This window comes from Sarcophilus harrisii, chromosome 3, assembly GCF_902635505.1.
Source record: "Sarcophilus harrisii chromosome 3, mSarHar1.11, whole genome shotgun sequence".
Classification (NCBI taxonomy): Eukaryota; Metazoa; Chordata; class Mammalia; order Dasyuromorphia; family Dasyuridae; genus Sarcophilus; species Sarcophilus harrisii.
The window spans coordinates 466,932,934-466,955,630 of record NC_045428.1 but is presented as its reverse complement, the minus strand read 5'-3'; the positions used below and the strand labels follow the sequence as shown (position 1 = coordinate 466,955,630).

The following is a 22,697-nucleotide window of genomic DNA, read 5'->3' as shown; positions in this document are numbered from 1 at the left end:
AAAAGGTAATGAAGATTTAGGAATATCAATGGGCATGAAGGATGAGAGGACAGCAATACTGAATAAAAGGTTTGGTTGAGTTCAGGATTCAGTGATGGATTTGGTGCCACTGGAAAGATAAATTGAAAAGATAGTGAAAGCTTCTGTGTGGCATAGAAGAATAAAAGTTGTACTGAAAACCACAGAGCTGTGTTCAAATCCCAGCTCTGCGACTTCCTGACTTATAATTGTGCAATATCTCTCAGACTAATTTCCCTCCTGTATACAAGGGGGATTGAACAAGATTTTTCTTTCTTTTAACTCTTAACATAGTCATCCTCTCTCAATGTATGACACTGATTATAAAGATCTTTTTTTTCAGAGGCACTGTGATATACAAGAGGATTCTAGAAAGACCTAGGATTCATGTCCTACCTCTGACATTACTAGCTATGTCAAAATGTCTAAGCCTAAGTTTCTGAATCTTGAAAAATAATGAGAATGATACTTAAAGTGCTACCTCACAGAGTTGTTGTGAAGATTAAATAAAATAATGAGATTATAGATTTAGAATCAGAAAGGATTTTATGGGTCATATAGCCCAGAGTTTCTTAAACTTTTTCCATTTGTGACCCTTTTTTGTCTAAGAAATTTTTATGTAAACCTGGGTATTCAAGATAGCTATATAAATCAAACATTTACTGACAAGAAATCATAATTTTACAACCTCTATATTCAGATACATATCCTATATGGAGTTGAGAACTACAGGTTAAGAAACTAGGATCTAGTCCAACCCTCTTCAATTTATAGAAGAAAAGACAGACAGAAAAATGAAATGATTATATAAAAATGTTTTCCAAATCTTAATGACTTACTTAAATGCCAGTTATCATCATTGTTACTATTTTTGCTCTTAATTCAAAAGGAGTAGTTCCCCAACCCACCCTACTCAAAAAGGAAGCACATAATTGTTGAAGATAATTTTCAGCTATCTAGCTTTAAATATGTCTTATTCTTGGCCCTTACCAGAACCATAAGTGCTCATGACTGGAGTTTTATATAATCACTAGATATGAGTTTGATAATCACAGGGAAACCTAGATTTGGAGTTAGAAAGAACTTCACATCCAATTCTTTACTTAACAGATGAAGAAATTGAAGTACACAAACATTATAAAACTTGCCCAGGTCACATAGCTAGTGAGTGTTTCTGAGGTAAGATCTGAATCTTGGTCTTCTTGACTACAAATCTAGTGCTCTACCAACTATTATGTTATGCTCCCACTAATATATGGCATTACTGACATTTCTATTTCTAGTATATCAAGAGTCAAAGAAAAATTCATCACATAATTTTGAATTTGGTTTAAGATTATTAATTTTTAAAGAAATAAAATAAGCATTTCCATAGCACAGCATAATGATGATGATGATGATGATGACTTCTTATGAGTTTTTTCAACTTCAGCCTGAAGGCACACACCAAATTTGTTTCTGCACTGGCTAGATGAAAGTGCATGGGAATAGAAATGAGGAAGCTATGCTCTAAACAGAATAGAATCTCAGTTTTTCCACCTGTAAAATGAGGTCATTAGACCATGAAGTAATTGCATATGAAACTGCAAATCCATTATGTACAACCTGCCATTCCTTTAAAAAAAAAAATTCAATAATATAGTATCTCTCTAACTACATGCAAAGATTCTTCAATATCTGTTCCCACAAGACTCTGAGCTCCAAATCTTTGCAAAGTTTTGATTTTTTAAATAAGCTATATCTTGAGTTTTCAGTGCTACAGAACAGTATTATGCTGCCAAACTTCTTTGACTAAATGATACTACACTGCCATCTGCTGGCTTTATTTAATTCTCCTCAACTGCAAGGATCCATGACTTCTATAAGGACCATCAACTAAAGCCTATGCAACAAAGGGAGAAAAAAGAAAGAGATAGAAGAAGGTAGGAAGAGGAGAGAAAGGAAAAAAATGAGGTCCATATGAGGAGACTGTGTAGGCCTTCTGAGAGATGTAAGAGTTTAGGTGGTACTGAGTCTGGAATCAAGAAGTCCTGAATTCAAATGCAGCCTCATACACTAACTTAGCTACGTCAGTCAGACTGGTTAAGTCATTTAACTTCTGATGGCTCCTGTCCTCAAGGAACATAGAGTTTATAAGTAGTAGGGAAGAAAAGGCAGGCACAGATAATCATGCTACCATAAAATAAACACAATACCACACTTTCTGAAAATTGGAACTTCCAGGTCATCCAAACGGCTCTGGGAAGGTATGGCAGGTATAAACAAGTTGTGCCATATTTTCAAGAAGAATACACACAAAAAGCAGTGGGAAAAGTAGCATCAAAAAGATACAATAATGAGAAAATGAAGAGGGCTAGTCTTAGACAAAGGCAGCTAGATGGCACAGTAGGTCTGGAGGCAGGAAGACTCATCTTTCAGATTTCAAGTCTGACATTAGCTATGTGACCCTGCATGAGTTATCTAAACTTGTTTTCCTTATTTACCTTATCTGTAAAATGAGATGAAGAAAGAAATGGCAAACCTCTCCAACATCTTTGCCAAGAAGATCCCAAATGGGGTCATAAACGATCAAATGTGACTGAACAATAAGTCTTAGAAAAGATGCCATGAAGCTGCACTATCTTGTCTAGAGGAAGTTCTAAATCTATGATGTCAAGGCCCTTGTCATATTAGGTGAACACTGTCAACTATTCACTGAAAGTCACAGAGAGAAGTCAAGCAAGGTGACAAGAAATGGAAGTAGCAGTCCATTCCAGTAGAAGGAATACCTACTTCCCTGAGATAGATCACACAAGTACTGAGGTCTGTGAGAGGTACACATGAAAGACAATACAACATCCAATCCAAGAAGAGGATAGGGAAGGAAGGATTCAGGGAAGACTTCAGGAAGAAAATGGCCTTTGTACTGAATTTGAAAGAATGGACAGATTTCAACTGGCCCATAATAAGATAGGAATTTCATGAATAAAGAAGAACAAAAGCCAATGTATGGAGTGAGTACTAGATAACTTCATGTACATAGACCAGACAGCTGTAGCATCCCAGACAGGAAGAGCATTTGTGAGATATGAGCCAGAAATGCAGGATGACAGCATATTGAATATACTAAGCAGTTTGAATTTGATTTATTAGGCTTAAAGGAATCACAGAAACAAGGCAGAAACAATTTCTTCTGGAGAATACAACCTCTTATGAGTTTTTTCAACTTCAGCCTGAAGGCACACACCAAATTTGTATCCACACTGGCCAGATGAAAGTGCACTGGAATAGAAATGAGGAAGCTATGCTCTAAACAGAATAGAACTTCAGTTTTCCCACCTATAAAATGAGGTCATTAGACCAGTATTGCTTTTAGTTTTAACACTCTGATTTAATAATATTCTAGATATTCCTTTCTTAGTGTCTTCACTATTACGGAGAAAAATTAGAAAAATTGCCTTCATGAAGGATGGGAAAACTGCGGATGAGGAAAACAAAGGTTAAAATGATTTGCCCAGTGTCACAAGCAAGTGACTAAAAAAGCTAGATTTGAGCTTAAATATTCCAGATTCTAAATCCAATGCTCTAGTTGCTTCTAGATCTGGTATCTTACCTTCACTGTTTACACATTGAAAAAACTTCTCAGGGGGATATAACATGAGTTGGAAAACAAGCTAAGGAAAGAATGGGAAGAACTTCTGTCCTGGAACTAAGGCTAGTCTGAAATAGTAGATAGAGGATACAATATAACCATGAAGGGCAGACCCAAATGCTACAACTCATAGAGGGGAATTTTGTAAATCAAAATAACATGAAAGTAATACAATAATATAATGCTGTTAGAAATGGTGAATAAAAAGAATACAGAGAATCATAGTCAAGACACATTATGATCTGAGACTTCAGTGAGTTATAATTTTTTTGGCAATAAAGGGATTTGCCTCCATCTTCATTGCTGCTGACTGATCAAGATGGTGGTTGCCAAGGGTTGGGACAGCTGTGGCAATTTCTTAAAATAAAACAATAATGTTTGCCATATCACCAACTGTTCCTTTCACTTGAACAAACATCATAGTGTTATTAATTGACATAATTTCAACATTGTTGTGTCTCAGGGAATAAGGAAGCCAGAGGAGAGGGAAGAAGATGGGGGATTAGCTGTTCCATGGAACAGTTAGAGCACACACACGTTATTAAGTTCACTTTTATATTGGTGTGGTTTGTGGTACTCCAAAACAATTATAATAGGAACATCATATATCACTGTAATAAATATATTAATGATGAAAAAGTTTGAAATACTGTAAGAATTACCAAAAGGTAACACAGGAACATGATGTGAGCACAGGTTTTTGGGAAAATAGTAGAGGTAGCCTTTGCTTGCTACAGAGTTGTCACAAACTTTCAATCTGTTAAAAATGAAATATCTACAAAGTGCAATAAAATAAAGTGCACCTGTATTGGATAGCATTTATATATCATCTTAAGGATTGCAATGTGATTATATATAATGTGACCCTCACAATAATCTTCAAAGGAAGTACTATTTTATAGACATGGAAACTGAGGCTGAGAGTTTGTCTATTGTCCATCATTACACAGCCAGTAAATGCTAGAAGTAGGATTGGAATTCAAGTCATTCTGAGTCTGAGGCCAACTTTGCCTCTACTACACTACTCATCTGTGTCAAAAGTAACACACAACAACTACAACAATGCAAATGGAAAGAATCACAGAAAAAAAATGACACTGAATGTTACCTAGTTATAATGACCAAACTTGTCCCAGAAGAAGAGAAAATGTACCCCCCTTTTTTTTGTTTCAACATTCAGTTTTGTAAGATTTTGAGTTCCACCTTTTTTTTCTTCCCTCTCTCACTTCCTCCCTCCCCAAGACAGTAAGCGATCTCATACAGGTTATACACCACCTCCCTTCTTTGCAGAGGTGGGAAACTATGTGTGGGAAATGATGAAGACAATCACCAGTTTGGGTTAATGTATTAATTAGAATTTTGAACTTTTTTCTTTCTTTTAAAAATATTCCAAACAGTCAATTAGCATTTATTAAGCAACTACTATGTGTCAGGCACTATGTGCTAAGTGTTGGGGTTACAAAGAGAAGCAAAAAACTGTTCTTGTTTTAAAAGAGTTTATGGTGTAATGGAGAGACAGCAAGCAAATAATTGTATACAAATGAGAAATACAGAATAAATTTGGGGTATTCTCAGAGGGAAGACATGAAATCTTAAAGAGGAGAAGAAAAGGCCTTTTGAAGAGAGTATGACTTTAGCTGAGAGCTGAAAAGAAGCCAGGAAATCTAGGAGGCAGAGATAAAGAAAGAGAGAGTTCCAGGCATCTAACTCTGGTTGCAGGCAGTGAAAATGTTTAGAGTATATTAGGTTAGAGGAACAGCAAAGAGGGGAATAAGGTATAAGAAGACTGTAAAAATAGGAAGGAGCCAAGTTGGGAATGGTTTTAAGAGAATTTTATATTTGATCTTGGAGATAACAGGGAGTCATCGAAGTTTAGTGAATTGAGAGAGTCTCTGAATGGGGGGAGGGGAGAAGAAATAAATTTAGAAATGATGGGGAGGTAAAAATCAAAAATAGCAATTAATAATTTTTAGAAATAATTAAGAAGGGGTAGCTAGATGGCGCAGTAAATAGAACACCATCCCTGAAATCAGGAAGACCTGAGTTCAAATATGACCTCAGATACTTAATTCTTACTAACTGTGTGCCTCTAGACAAGTCATTTAACCCCAATAGCCTCAACAACAACAAAAAAATTATTAATAATAATTAAGAAGAATAACTTTTAAAAGTAACAATGACTGAATTTTCATGATCCATGCAAAGAGATCTACAGAAGACAGCTCAATCTTGAACCCTGCAGAAGAAGAGAGCTTGGAAGTCATGGTGAGGTGGACCTGGGGGGACAGGAAAAGTTCTTGTTTGGAAGGTCAAGCAGCAAAATTAGGTGTAATAAAGGTGCAAAAAAACCCAGACTGAACTGAGGAACTAACTATAGGAGAGAGGCACTCAGACTGCACACGCAGGCCAAAGGGTTGGGAGAATCACATTCCAGAAAGATGACACATCCACAGTCCTCTCAAAACAAATCCATTTGGATAAACCTGGTTAACAGTGTTTGGAGGAAAATTTGGGGTACAAAGGGAAATGGCATTGAAGAAAGGAAGAGACACAGATCAGATAGTACAGGTTTCTGTCCTTATAACCAGGCTTTGGGTGTATTAGTTTGCTGTAGTTGCCCACTTATTTTGCTTTTGTGTGCTTCCTCTTTAATTACCAAAAAATTATTTTGATATTGCAATAATTGGTCAGTGACTACTAAGAGGGGTTTATTTTAGGACTTAAAGAAAGGCCAAAGGGAAAAAGGTTTGATTTGGAAGGAAAGTCTGCCTTAGGAAGTGAGCAGAAAGAGGAAGTTATGAGTTCATTGATATAATTTGAGATATGAGCCTTTATAAGTTTGTAAGATAGTAATATGATTCAAATGCTGAGAAATTAGAATGTGACAAACCTAAAAATAGTTTAAAGCTCTGAGAGAAGGGTCTGTGTTGTCTTTCCAAAATACCTAGCACAGAACAGGAACTAAAGTGCTACTAGTTGAATTAAATTATTTGGTTTACATAAAAAAACCACAGCACTGTTGAATATATAATAGGTTATGTCTGAATGAACAAATTAACAAATGAAAAGTCATTTATTAAATTCTATGTTCCCAAAATTGTGCATTTTCTACCACTCACCAATATGGAACCTTCCCTTTGGTCAGGTCAGTCTCCTTAGTTTCCCCCCACACACATGCTCATGTTCCTATCTCTTTACTTTGGATTATGCTGTTTTCTGTATTGGATTCCTCTTCCACTCCTTTTCAGCCATCTAAAGCCCACCCGTCCTTTAAAGTTCAACTTAACTTCTACTCTTTTATGAAACCTCCCAAACTTTCTAATAAAGGTAGACCCAAAAGGTAGTCATCACCAGCTTGATGTCTACTTGGAGGGTCTCCAAAAGGATATGAGTTTGGCCCTATGCTGTTAACATTTTGATATTATTGATCAATATCACTGATCATTGACTTGTATAATGTCATGGTATGAGCCAGAAATTGAAACAAGGTGTTAACTCAATGGAATTGATAGAAACAATGCTTATGTTTACACCTTTGAGAGTTCACACATTAGCTCACACATTAATTCACAAGTTTGGGAGATTTCAGGATTCAGTATGAGATTCACAAGTTTACACCTCCCACAATCCCACTCTCTCAGAGGAGGAGGCAACCTTTGGGTTCACACCTTTAAGAAATCATATATAAGGAGCTCCTGGTGTCATTTGGGAGGAGGAGAACCATGATTCAGAGAGAATTGGAGGCTGAAGCTGGCAGACAAGCTGCAAGAGCTCTTGGAACCAAGGAGTGAGATAGGCCTCTAAGAAAACTAAGCGGGCTATTTTGAAGGAGACAATAAAGGATTTAAGCTTTTAACACCTGGCTGCATTTGAGGTGATTATTACTTGGAACTGAAACTAAGGCTGCCTCCAGAAGCCCTCCACCTCACCCCACCCCCAACCCGAGAAACCTGCTCCCGGAGAACCATCATATTTTAGAAAAGAAGAGAACACCACAATGTTATATGTGGCATTATTCCCAAAAAGGCAGATGATGACATTGGATGGCTTAGCCAACACATTGGATGATGAAGTCAGGATCCGGAAAGATTCTGGCAGGTTAGAACAATGGAACAAACAGAATAAAATATATTTTAATACTGAAAATTTTTTTAAAAATTGCACAGGTTAAAAAAAAAACCCTAATTTCTAAGTATGAGATGGGAAAGGCATGGTTGTGTGAAAAAGTATAGGAAAATTTATAGACAGAAATCTTTACAGGAGTAAAAGCCATGCTTCAGAAACTGTGATCTTGATCTTCAATAAGAAAACCTCCAGGATTATGGAGGAAGTTAACCTTCTGAACTCTGTCCTAGTTAGATTTTATTGGATAGTCACCTACAAAATTCCCACTTTCAAGGGGAAGAACACTGATAGATTAGAAAGGGGAAGGCAACCAGAATGATGAAAGGCCCTAAGGGTTCCTTTCCCATACTGAAAATGTTAAATCTACAGAATGCTTAGGCGATACATAAGAGTTTTTATTCTACTGAGTGAGTGCCTCATATAACCTAACTTGTCTAGACAGGCTCTCCAATCATTTCTTCTCTAGACACTTTATATGAACCATTGTCCATAAACCACTGTCTTCCTTTTGGTCATAAATAACTCCCACCCCCAATTCTGTAGCTTCAGTCAATTCAATCTTGAAATTGATATTACTCCTTCATGGTATTATTAACCATTCCTGTAGGCTTCAAACCAACATTCCCTCCCTTGGCCACCACCTCACTATGTGTAGAACCCCCTTATTAGAATGTAAGCTTTTTGAGGGCAGAAACTTCCCATTGATATTTGTGCCCCAATAATCCACATATATCCACAATAAGTATTTAATAAGTAGGGTTTTTTAATTGTTAGTTTGCTCATCTGTAGAATGAAGAGTTGGATGGGATTTGAAATGTCATTTCCAGTTCTAAATCTATGCAACTATACTAGCCTCTGGGGGCACAAAGCCAAAACCTGAAACAGTCCATGCCCTTGGATAATTGACATTGTACTGAAAGCTTTGGAACTCCTATGAAGTTACCATCTAAATGACATCATTTATCACTTGATTATGGTCCTGCTGTCCAATATTTTTAAAAAATAATATTTTATTTTCCCAATTATGTGTAAAAACAATTTGCATTGTCTAACATTTGAGGTGCACTGATGATCTCTCTCCATTGAGATATACAGATTCCTTGAGGGAGTAGAGTTGTTTTATTTCTCTTGTGTTCTCCCCAACCTTCCCCACCAACACAGAACTCCATGTAAAGAATTGGCTGTGGCACACAGAGAAGAAAGAATTCTAGCTTTGAAGTCAAAAAATCTGGTTCCCATTTCTGACCTTCTGAGTTTTGTGACTTTGAACAAGACACAACCACTCAGTATCCCAAGTTTCCTCATCTGCAAAGTGAAAATAAGAAATAAATATCTGAACTATAGCAATCTAGTGTTTGACAAACCTAAAGATCCTAACTTTTGGGATAAGAATTCATTATTTGACAAAAACTGCTCGGATAACTGGAAATTAGTATGGCAGAAATTAGGCATGGACCCACACTTAACACCATATATCAAGATAAGATCAAAATGGTTCCATGATTTAGGCATAAAGAACGAGATTATAAATAAATTAGAGGAACATAGGATAATTTATCTCTCAGACCTGTGGAGGAGGAAGAAATTTGTGATCAAAGATGAACTAGAAACCATTATTGATCACAAAATAGAAAATTTTGATTACATCAAATTAAAAAGCTTTTGTACAAACAAAACTAATGCAAACAAGATTAGAAGGGAAGCAACAAACTGGGAAAACATCTTCACAGTTAAAGGTTCTGATAAAGGCCTCATTTCCAAAATATATAGAGAATTGATTCTAATTTATAAGAAACCAAGCCATTCTCCATTTGATAAATGGTCAAAGGATATGAACAGACAACTTTCAGATGATGAAATTGAAACTATTACCACTCATATGAAAGAGTGTTCCAAATCACTATTGATCAGAGAAATGCAAATTAAGAACTCTGAGATACCACTACACACCTGTCAGATTGGCTAAGATGACAGGAAAAAATAATGATGAGTGTTGGAGGGGATGTGGGAAAATTGGAACACTGATACATTGTTGGTGGAGTTATGAACGGATCCCACCATTCTGGAGAGCAATCTGTAATCATGCCCCAAAAGTTATTAAACTGTGCATACCCTTTTACCCAGCAGTGCTACTACTGGGCTTATACCCCAAGGGATACTAAAGAAGGGAAAGAGACCTGTATGTGACAAAATGTTTGTGGCAGCCCTGTTTGTAGTGGCCAAAAACTGGAAAATGAATGGATGCTCATCAATTGGAGAATGGTTGGGTAAATTGTGATATATATGAATGTTATGGAATTTTGTTGTTCTGTAAGAAATGACCAGCAGGATGAATACAGAGAGAGAGGCTTGGAGAGACTTACAAGAACTGATGCTGAGTGAAATGAGCAGAACCAGGAGATCATTATATACTTCAACAACGATACTGTATGAAGATGTATTCTGATGGAAATGGATTTCTTTGACAAAGAGACCTAATTGAGTTTCAATTGAATGATGGACAGAAGCAGCTACACCCAAAGAAAAAACACTGGGAAATGAATGTAAACTGTTTGCATTTTTGTTTTTCTTCCTGGGTTATTTTTAACCTTCTGAATCCAATTCTCCCTGTGCAACAAGAGAACTGTTTGGTTCTGCACAAATATATTGTATCTAGGATATATTGCGACATATTTAACATGTATAGGACTGCTTGCCATCTAGGGGAGGGGGTGGAGGGAAAGAGGGGAAAAATTGAAACAGAAGTAAGTGCAAGGGATAATGTTGTAAAAAAAAAAATTACCCTGGCATGGGTTCTATCAATAAAAAGTTATTATAATAAAAAAAGGCACAAATTATCACACAGGCATATGAGAATCAAAAAATAAATATCTGTTATTGTGTTAACTACATCTTTGTTGTGGGAAAGCAAAAGAGAATAAAAAGGCAAAATGCTTTGTAAACCATAAAGGGCTATGTAATGTTGATTAAGAACAAATGCTTCTTGCTTTAAGAGCTAGTACTTTTGGAAGAAAATAACACACAAAGTTTAAAATTGCAAATAGAATGGAAGAAAAACATCCATCTGTGATGGAAACAGTATAATAGTAATAAGCATTTTCTATAATGCTTTAAGAGTTACAGAAGAAGGAACTGATAGAGAGTGAAGTGATTTACCCAGCTAGCAAATAATTCAAATTCTGGATTTGAACTTGGATCTTCCCAAGTCCAACTGTAGCCCTTTATGAGAGGAATACTGGTTTTTCTTAGAGCATGCAAATAAATATTTTTAGGAACATGAAATCCAATATAACTGGGATTCTCCTGGCTCTACAATTTGAACCTGTGAACTCCACTCAAGAACTGTTTTTCTGAGCTATTTTGTTTCCCTGGTTACTAACGTCTATAGTTAACAAATCCTGTCACGCTTAGGGCTGAAAACCAAAAAATCAAGCAGGGGCAAAAATCCCAGCACAAACAGGATAAGGATGCCAACTGTCAGGCCCCAATAATAAGCCAAATTCCATGAAATAAACATTAAGGAAGCCAGAATGAGTCAGGCAGAAATATTCCTTTAAAAAGAGGGTGAATGCTAGTGTTGTGTCTGTGTTCTGTAGCAGAATAGAGCGAAGTACACTCCAGTATTTGCCTTTTCAGAGCAGGATAAGCCTGCTGAGAGCTGCATCTTTGTGTTCCTCTAGGCAGATGGGGATTATAAAAGATGCACAACTACTCCATTTGTTTTCATGACTGACAAAAGGAATCAGTGGCTGGTACTGAAGGCCAGCTGAAACAGGGCTCTGCTTTCACTAGTGCATAAAAAGTCGTTATGAGCCACTTTATCACTAATGGAGCTTTTTTCTTGAGAAATGCCACTTAGTATAGTATAAGTAAAGTTCATCAACTTTAGTTAGCTGATGTTATTTTTTGCCTTCTAGGCAAAGAAGCATCATCCTCTGTGATATACTATCTTCCATACAACATTTAGTTTCAACTCCAAGGAGGAGCCCTATCAAAGCTGCTACATACAATTCAATTTAACCCAACAAATTCAAAAGAGAAAAGCACTGAAAATCACTTTAATTTCCCTATTAGTAATTTTGTTTTCTAGGTCAATCAGAGGAGTTTTCAGATCCTGACCCTGAAACACTATCTGTGTAACCATGGACAAATCACTCTGCACTTCTACCATCTTCCTCAGTGACATGAGTATTTTGAATAAAAGAACAGCATTTACTGAATATTTTCTGTGTACCAAACATAGTACTAAGCATTAGGGATATAAAAGTTAGACAATCCTTGCTTTCAAGAATTCACATTCTAGTAGGGTTAGCCAGATAACAAAAACAATAACAGTAGCAACAACTATCTTATATAGTGCTTTAAGGTTTGTAAAGAGCTTTATATAGATCATCTTTTTTGAGCTTCACAATAACACTGTAAGATAGATTTTATTTTTATCTGGAAGAGGAGGAAGAGGAAAAGAAAGCAGGGAAGGGAGAAGAAGAAAAAGGAGGAAAAAAAGAGCAGAAGAAAAAGAAGGAATTGAAGAGGGGTAAGGATTTGTACAAAGGTCTTCCTTATAAGGTTCTATTATGTCACCTATCTGCCCCATTATCTCTCAGGTTCTAATACTCTGGAGTAATGAAGTTATAACTACACTTACTTTATGGAGCCACAATGGGAGATTTTCTGAATCACTACTCAATGAACGCCTTTGCTGAACTGCTGCCCAGCAGTAGGAATCCACAAAAGCAGCCTGGCGCCAAGAGAATGAACTAGGAGAGAAGCAGCTTATCTGTGTACCTAGGAAACAAAGCAAAATATTATCAATAACTTAAAACATCTTTGTAAGAAAATTGATAACATACTTGTTAACATGACAGAAATTGTTACTACTTTGTAATGTCAGAATTTCAATAATGTCTTTACATTCCTACTCTTGAGATATTTACTCTTGCTATGGTTGAGGTGAAACACACACTAGGTTTCCCCACCCAGGGATTTTGCCTTGTGAAGAAGATGAGCTTAAACTGAATCTCAGTTTCTAGTGTTTTTGGCACCTTCTAATAGAATTCATGATATGAAAGGCAAAACAGAGGGAATGAAATGGTTTTTCTTGCTCAGATTAATAGGGGAAAATGGGGTCTCATGAATAAACTTTGATACCTCATATTGTTTCTTCGCCGTCTCCTCCTAAAACAATTCCAACTTTTCCTTGAGTTTCTTTGGTTGGGAAATCCACTGAATATCCCCAAGAGTTACAGGTTTAGTATCCTGTTACCTCAATTTAAGACACTTTATTCCTCCCCTCCTGACTTTGATTTATTTCGATGTGACATCTGTAATATGCCTTTTTACTATTTGTTCACCGATTCATTGTCCCGAACAGAATCCACTTCATTAGGTAACTACACAAAGCATATCCTAGGTGGGGACAAGATAGGGACACAGCTGGAGATGAGAAAAGGTTGTATTGGAACAAAATTCAGAAGATGTGGACAACATGGACTCTTCCAGGAATCTGACAATAATCTAGTCTAGTAATATAGGACCCATTTAGATGTTAGAGCAGGAAGAGTCCTTAGCACTCAACTAATCCAATTCCTCAGGCTATACACCCAATTAAATTTTTCTGTCCCGGAGGTAAATCCCTATTTTACAGATGAGGAAAATGAATCTGAAAAAAGCAAAGTTACTTACCTGAGTTACAGTAAATCTGAGGCAGAATTTGAATTCAGGTCTTCTTGAAGATAAGTCTAGAGCTCTATCTACAATCCTTGTTTTGCTCTTAAAAAGTCTGATGCAGGGCAGCTAGATGGCACAGTGGACACAGCACTGGCCCTGAAGTCAGGAGGATCTGAGTTCAAATCCTGTCTCAGACTTGTAATAAATAATTTTTAGCTGTGTGACCCTGGGCAAGTCACTAAACCCCAATTGCCTCAGGGGGAAAAAAGTCTGATGTGAAGAATGTGGGCCTCTTGGTCCAGTCTTGTTTCCATTAAGCCAATAGTGTAAGACATCATATAATAAAGTGCTAAAATATTATTTATATAATTAAAATAACTTACCATCTCATCCCCTGTTAAGAGTGTGTAAGTTTTTCCCCTTCAGGTGAAATAGTTCCAAGCCTGCTTCCCCACCTGCTTTGGGAACTTTAGGCATGTCTCTCTGCATGTTAACTAGGCTAGTCTTATAATGCTGAACATTTGCAAGGGGCTTAGTAATGGGCACCAGTATGGGGCAAAAAAGCAGGATATATTGCTAACTGATCTATCAAGGATCAAGCCTAAAGCCTGATTTCTTTAGTATTGTGTTCTATCACAAGAATGAGAAATACATATTTGAGAAACACTTGAGTTCCCAAAAGCAACTGATTTCTAATGAATAATAAGACTTTGTTTTCATACTTTAAAACAAGGTATAAAAAACCATACCACTGAAATTTTATAACAAGTGAGAAGAGGCAGAGTACATCATGCATGCTTATCTGCCTAGGAGGACAAGATAATAGGTACTGGAGGGCAGTATGAATAAAACACACAAGTAGCCAACATATGAGCCAGTTCCTTAAATAAGAAATATTATAAATTTACATTTAAGAGAATGAAAAGATACTGGATTATTCAGTAGAGAATCTTTTACTGTGGACAGTGAAACCTTCTTAAATCTCTCTCTTCTGTAGAGGAAATTTGTCTTTTTTTCCTCCTAGAGATGGGAGTCTTTTGCCTAGCATCCTACTGGCTGGGAAGAGCAATAGGCTGACCCTCAAATCCTTTCATGCTACAGGCACTTTTAACATCAGAAAGCAGAAATGTATTCCATGAGTTGAGTTTTCAGAAAGATATTTCAAATCCATATGAGAATGAGATCTGTTTAAAAGAATAATGACCTTTTTAAACCCCATATGGAGTCTCATAACTGAATGTGGAAGATGCAAAATTATGATTTATTATTAGTAAATGTTTGATTTGTATACCTAATTTATACCTATGTAACCAAGGTCACCAAAAAAATTTCGTGGGAGAAAAGGAGATATAAGTAGAAAAACTTTAAGAATCTCTGAATTAAACTATCTCAGGAATTTCCAATTAATAAAGGTATTCAAGTAATGGGTGAATGAGCACTTATCAAATATATCCTAAAGGGAATTCCTATTTAAATGTTTACATATGGATTATCACAGTCATCCCTGGAACTCTTTTCCAACTAATATGTTTGACCAAGTATCACTTTACGGCAAAGGGATGAAATATGTATTTATGAAGGTCTCATCAAAACTTGCACAAGATATGTCAAATTACTGCCTCATGCAGTGGTACATAGCACAGCTACAGGAAAGATGGAAGTTATTAGATCTCACAATCTTATATGTTCTGCATTGCAGTGGTAATTCAGAAGTATCTTCATTAAGTTTGACATTAAGATGCTGAATCCTTTCAAGGAAGGGTGCCCAAGCTGCTCTTAATCTTTTTTTTACTGGCTAGAGACCAGTCAATACTTGGACCATTGCGTGGCCTTGTATTTATGCTGTAAGGATTGGCAGAGTAGGCTATAAGATAATAATAGAAGCCTGGAACTAGTGATAGAAAACAGACACCACCATGCTCTGAGTGGATTAATGATAGATGAAAAGTATTGTCAAAAGCATTGTCAAGAACAAGTTCCTTAGTGTGGTTCTGATAAGACTTGAGTTTGGCCAATTCTTTCTTAATGTGATCTCAGGATGTTGTTATTGTTGGTTCTGCTTCTAAGGAAGCTTGTTCAAAGGTCTCTGTGACTATTGGGGCCAAGTGTCAGGGACTGACCACTTATGAAGAAGTCAGTATGTAATGGATCCCTATTTATTACAAAGGACAAGAATAGGAAGTGGGGTAAGAAAGTAAGGCAAGAATACCAGAAAGCAGACTAATGGAGTTGGGGTTGTCAGGATATCAGAAGGTGGATCTTCCTTGAGTATATCCAGGTAACAATGGGATAGTGAATAGAGTATCTTCACACAAGAAAATCCTTCACTTGTCTTAACCATTTTCAAATAGTTCTGACTACCTGCTAGCTTCTCAGGCTAACAAATATCTGTAGAAGATTATCCTGAACCTCTTGGGGTTTGGTGGAGTATTGCCTCCCATTACCTTCTGTGGGATTTTTTTCCTTTTTAGAAATTTACATTTCCTTCCTTATTATGAACTTAAGCATCAACAAACACACGTTTCAATTTAAGAAGAAAAACAAAATTGTATTTGAAATCATGAACTATTTTATAGTTTTAAAACATGTACATGTGAAATTTAAAATAATGACAAAGTTGTCCTGTATGCATCTCCTTCTGAACTTTTTTTGTTTTCTTCTATGCAATAAAATTTTTTTTCATCTCTATCATTACCCATAAATTCAGCCTGTCACCAAAGTTATTTCTTCTAACATATAAATACAGTCAAGCAAAACAATTTAACAAATTGAGCAGGTCTAAAAAGAAGGCCTCTTTTTGTATCTCTAGTCAACCCTTTTTGCTAAGAAATGTGTAGAATTATTCAATCATCTTTACATTAATCAGAATTTTGAAATCTTTCCAAGTTGTCATTTACACTATTGTGGTCATTGTATAAATTGTTTTCCTGCTTCTGCTCACTTCACTCTATATTAGTTCATACCAGTCTACCCCAGGGTACTTTGAGATAGAAGAGATATTTGTCATATTCATAATTTCTCAAAAAGCAGTAGTATCCCACTATCCCATTACATCCATATGCCACAATTTGTCCATTCATTCATCAATTGCTGGGCAATCACTTTGTTTCCAATTCTTAAAATTGCTGCTACAAATTTTCTGTATATATGAGAACTCTGGGGCAGAATGGCACGAACTAAGGTGGAGTGAAGGAGAACAATTTATATAATAACCACAATAATGTAAAGATTTCAAAATTCTTTCTCTTCCCCTTCTTCTCCCCACACCTTTTCCCTCGACACACACACACACACACACACACACACACACACACACACACACACACTCACTCTCTCTCTCTCTCTCTTTCTCTCTCTCTCCAACAGGCTGACCTTTCCCTCTTAGTTTCTCTTCCTAGTTGGTGTAGTAGATACAGCACCAGCCCTGAAGTCAGGAGAACTTGAGTTCAAATCTATCCTCAGACACTTAATAGTTCCTAGCTGTGTGACCTGGGCAAGTCACTTAGCCCCAATTGCCTCAGCAAAAAAAAAAAAACCCTAATACCAGGGGACCAGGGATACTGATCACTGTTCATGACACTTCTCCTATCTATGGGTATACCCAAAGGCTTTGCTTTTTTTTTTTTCCAGGACCTTCTTCTCTTTATCTACTAGTTACTCTCAGCAAGTGATTTCATCAGTTCCCAAGGGTTTAAATATCAAGGGATGACTCAGGATATAGCTAGGTGGCACAGGGAATTGAGTACTGAACTTGAAGTCAAGTAGGCTTGATTGTGTGACACTAGGCAAGTCACTTAACCACTACCTGACTAAGTTTCCTCTTCTGTAAGAGGGAATAATAATAGCATCTACCTTCCAGGGTGTTGTGAGGATAAAATGACAAAATATTTGTAAAGTATTTTACAAACCTTAAAGTTCTCTAGAAACGCCAGCTATTATTATCTATTATCTCTTGAACTACAGTGTCATATCACTAACTGCTTATTAGATATTTTGACCTGGAAGTCCCATATACATACATACATACATCTTAAATATATAACTCCTTATTTTTCCACTAAGCCCATGCCTCTTATGAATGTCCTGATTTCTTTCAGGTTTACATTCTTATGGCATTCTTGATTTCTCAATCTCCCTAATTCTACATATCCAATCAATTACTAAATCTTGTCATTTCTACCTCTACAACATCTTTCATATCTGTCGCCTTCTCTCCCCCATGGTCACCATGTTAGTTCAGGACTGAAGTCAATTCTCATCTGAACTATTACAGTATCCTAGTTGGTCCCCCAGGTTCTAGTCTCTTCCCTTTCCAATCCATCTTTCCCCACAACTACCAAAATTGTTTTCTTGACGTGAATGTCTGACTATGTCATCTACCTACTCAATAAACTCTAGTGGTTCCGTATGGCCTCAAAGATCAACTATAAACTCCTCTGCTTGGCATTGAAAGTCCTTTAAAATCTGGATCCCAATTTATTCTTCTAGACTTATTAAGCATTACACCCTTTTCCAAACTCTATGGACTAACAAGACCTGGCCTTCTTGCTGTTCCTCACATGTACTCTAACTCTCTATGTCTTTATATTAGTTGCTCTCAATGCTTTTTCCTAATGCATTGTTTTCTCATCTCCATCTCCATCTTCCTTGCATCCCTCAAAGCTTAGTTCAAATCCTTCTATCTAAACCTCCTTCCATATCCCAGTGCCCTATTTCTCAAAATCGCCTTGTATTTGTGTATACATATATCCATATGTGTATATATATATATACACACACACACACTCACATACCTGCATATCCACATATACAAAGGTACATATATACACATGCCCAATATCTTTCCTAATAGAATATGAGTTTCTTAAGAGCAGGAATGGCTTCATTTTTGCTTTTCTTACTACTGTGATAAATGATTAATTGGACTCCTATTTTATCCCAATCAATATTAACCATTTTGATATGTTTCATAGGGGTAATGATTAGAAGCTCTAATATTAAGCCTCATAGCAAGCTCACTTGCTTAATCATAGGAAGCCAATTAGAGGATCTCCATCTTGGTTTTTCTTGTTATGGTAACGAAGCCCAGCATGGCAGAGGTGGCTCCCTGGAAAGTCCCTGGAAAGTCCCCCAGCTATTTTTGTTGCCCCTTCATCCCTTGTCATTCCTCTATTGCCCAATATGAGGAAATGATCATAAGCACTTGACCAATAAGTGGTGCTGGTTGTCAGGCTGCAGCCTGCCTTTCTATAAACCCATGACTGCTCATTGACTTGGTAGATCTTCTTTAAAGTCAAGAAAGGTCTGTAAAGATCTTCTCATTAGCCCATATGTCAACAAAAAGGAGTCTGTATTTTTATATTAACCCTCCTGGAGGCCAGGGGCAAGATCTATAAACCAATGAGATTCTGTATTTTTAATTTGCTTCATCTGTATTGTCCAGGTAGCAAGCCCTATTAAAACTAAGGTCCTGCAGAAAGGGGGCATATCAAATTGTAAGAAGAAACTGAGGTTCACATCATTAGAGAGGAAGGACCACAGACCCTTTACTAAAGTGCTACTAGCTCAGAGTTCTGTCTCAACTTCTTTTATTTTAGGAAGGGCAATTAAAAAAACCCCAAACTCCCTAGTTCCTGGCATGTGGTAGATATTAAATAAATACTTATTGTTTTATGTCAAGTATCAGCTGAGAGGAAATAGATGCATTATGTTTGAAATACCACTTCTTACAAGAGAGAGTCATTTTCTGATCCCCTACCAGTTGCTAGTTTCCTCCAAATTCCCCAATTAGTTTACATACAACATACATATGTTGTATATTCACTTATCTATGTATACATAGTTTTCTTCAAGTAGAAAGTAAGCTCCCTGGAGACAAGACCTATTTCATTTTTGTCTTTATGTCCCCAGTACCTACCACAGTCCCAGGTCCATAGTTGTTAATAAATGTTTATTCAATTGGATTCTAAGATACATATGACCCCATTATCAGGCATTAAAAGGAAAGTAAGAAGAGCTCAGAAGAATTAAATTCTGACTATAACACCACAGATATTCCAAGTGAGAAAAAAATGGAGAAAAACAACAAGAAACTTGTATTAACAAAGAAAGACTAGGTACAAAAGATCAAAGAGACATTCAATTAGCACTTAGTGGCCATGTGGTAGGGAGGGAATGCAAATTTGGTTTGAAGCAAGAAGACAAATAAAGAAAAAAGCTAACAGAATTATAAAGTCCAGAGTAAGGAGCCTTGAAGCCATCTAGTCCAATCATATCCCTTTGAAATTTTCTCTTCTCTAGACCAAACACTGCTAGTGTGTGGTTTAATGAATAAAGGGCTAGACTGGGAATAAAAAAACCCAAGTTCAAATCCTGCCTCAGACATTTACTATTTGTGTAATTTTGAGCAAGTCACTTAAATCCCTCTCAGTCCATTTCCTCTTTGGTGAAAAGGAAATAATAATAGCATCTACCTCACAGAGTTGTTGTAAGGATCAAATGTGAAAATAAATATTAAGTACTTTTTAGTTTTTAAAAAGCACTACACAGAAATTATATGGAAGAGTATGAAGCCCTTTGCTAGTCAAGCTGCCCTCTTCTAGATGCCTTGTAGCTTATAAGTATCTTTACCAAAATGTGGCACCCAGCACTGAACACAATACTCCCAATGATCTGACTGAGGTCAATAATAGAGAGAGCGTTGCTTCCCTAGTACGAAAGTACATGTTTGTGCCTCTCCAAATGTAGCCCAAGACAGAAATAGCTTTCTTAGCTGTGAAATCCTATGGATTTACACTGAGTTTCTCCTCAGTTCTCCTTCAAATGAAATACTATCTAGGTATAGCTTTCCTACTTTGTACCTGTGGGTCCCCCCCCCCCCCCCAAAAAAAAAATCAGCTTTATAAATGTACAACTTTACATTGGTCTTTATGAAATGGCATCTGATTACATGTGACCCACTGTTCTGGCTTTCCCTTCTAACTATCTGTAAATCTGATAAACACAGCATTTATCCTTTTATCTAAAGCACCGATAGTAATGTGAAGTAACCTAAGCCCAAACTGAGATTCTTCCAGGTACTCAGACCCACCAAATTGACATTGAAATTTAAATGACTTCTTTTTAGGTTTTACCTGGCAGAATTTTAGAGTTGGATTTACCCTCAGTGCCCAGGTAGTCTAACCTATTACACCAAAAGGATCCTCAGTACAACATATCTGTTTTTCTACTATAGCTCCTCTTCTGAATCAGGCTGCCCTGAGGCAAAAAGATCTACCACCATAAGGTGCTCAGCATTCTCCTTATTCCCTTCCAGAAGTCTAGGTTATTCAGAGCTTACTTGCCTGATCATAAGGTTTGGATGTATTGGGAATTACCAATTTTATTCCTTCTTGTGAGATAGAAGACCACTGGTATTGATCATCTGCCCTAACATTGTCTCCTAAGGGTTTCCAGGCCTTTCCATATGCCTTTTCTTTGTAGGGACTTCCTATCCTGCCATTCCATTATTATTGTTCATTCTTCCTTTCCTTTCCTTTCCTTCTCTTTTCCTTTCCTTCTCTTTTCCTTTCCTTCTCCTTTCCTTCTCTTTTCCTTTCCTTCTCCTTTCCTTCTCTTCTCCTTTCCTTCTCCTTTCCTTCTCTTCTCCTTTCCTTCTCTTCTCCTTTCCTTCTCTTCTCCTTTCCTTCTCCTTTCCTTCTCTTCTCCTTTCCTTCTCCTTTCCTTCTCTTCTCCTTTCCTTCTCCTTTCCTTCTCTTCTCCTTTCCTTCTCCTTTCCTTCTCTTCTCCTTTCCTTCCCTTTCCTTCTCTTTTCCTTCTCCTTTCCTTCTCTTCTCCTTTCCTTCTCCTTTCCTTCTCTTCTCCTTTCCTTCTCCTTTCCTTCTCTTCTCCTTTCCTTCTCCTTTCCTTCTCCTTTCCTTCTCCTTTCCTTCTCCTTTCCTTCTCCTTCTCCTTCTCCTTCTCCTTCTCCTTCTCCTTTCCTTTCCTTTCCTTTCCTTCTCTTTTCCTTTCCTTCTCTTTTCCTTTCCTTCTCTTTTCCTTTCCTTCTCTTTTCCTTTCCTTCTCTTTTCCTTTCCTTCTCTTTCTTTCTTTCTTTCTTTCTTTCTTTTTTTTGCTGAGGCAATTGGGGTTAAGTGACTTGCCCAGGGTCACACAGCTAGAAAATATTAAGTGTCTGAGGCCACATTTGAACTCAAGGCCAGTGCTCTATCCACTGTGCCATCTAGCTGCCACTCATTCTTCATTTTCAAAGAGATACAAAGACATCACTTTTAAGAGCAATGGTCTTAACTTGCAAATGAATTAGATTTAAGTGAAGGAGAGCTTTACAAAATCATCATCCTTACTCTCTCCACAATCACTGGAGTCCAAATTTATTACTTTCTTCAATTAAATGAAATCTCATCATTGTAATTATTCCCTTCACTTATATAGATTCTAACCTCCTTATGCCTTAACATCTGTGATTTGTTATGGCTAAAAATAAATTCATCATCTTGTGCCTCAAGTCTGTTTTCCTCAAATCTCGGAGGTTTTTTTTTTTCCCTGCAGTTTGCTAACCAGGCTAGTCTGTATAGGAAAAAAAACCCCACACTTTCCATAACTAGGGTTTAAATCCCAAAGCTTTTCTAGTTTGATTAAATGTACCAGAGATTATGCTTCTTTGGAACAGCTTCAAAAAGTCATCACCTGTTGAGTGAAGTGAGCTGAACCAGGAGAATATTGTACAAAGTAACAGTCACACTGTGTGATGATCAACTAGATTTAGATTTAAATTAAATAGATTTAGCTCTTCTCAGAGACAATGATCCAAGACAATCCCAAAAGACTCACAATAGAAAATGCTGACTTCATCCAGAGAAAGAACTATGGAGCCTCAATGATCAAAGCATACTATTTTCACTTTTTTTCCTTTCTCATGATTTTTCCATTTTGTTCTGATTCTTATTTCACTACAAGACTAATGTAGAAATATGTTAGAAGTGATTATACATATTCATCCTACATCAAATTGCTTACTATCTTGGGGAGGGAGGGAGGAAGAGAGGGAAGGCAGGAGGAAGAAAATTTTGGAATTAAAAATCTTATTAAAAATGAAGGTTGAAAACCATCTTTACTTATAATTAGGAAAAAAATAAAATACTATTAAATGGGAAAAAATTTTTAATGAAAAAAGTCATCTGTGATGATACATCAGAATAGAACTTTGGTGAAAGAAAGTTAATAGTAAGAGGAATAAATATAAAAATTGAGAATC

At 36.7% G+C, this 22,697-nt stretch overlaps 1 protein-coding gene across 1 annotated transcript in view; it reads right to left on the bottom strand.

Annotated features, from left to right (window-relative positions):
- PANX1 (pannexin 1) overlaps positions 1-22,697 on the bottom strand; it is a 56,167-nt gene that overhangs the window by 17,331 nt on the left and 16,139 nt on the right. Inside the window, exon 2 of the mRNA XM_003764315.3 lies at positions 12,420-12,559. Within this exon, the coding sequence (XP_003764363.1) occupies positions 12,420-12,559 (140 nt within the window). The remainder of the gene's footprint in view (positions 1-12,419; positions 12,560-22,697) is intronic.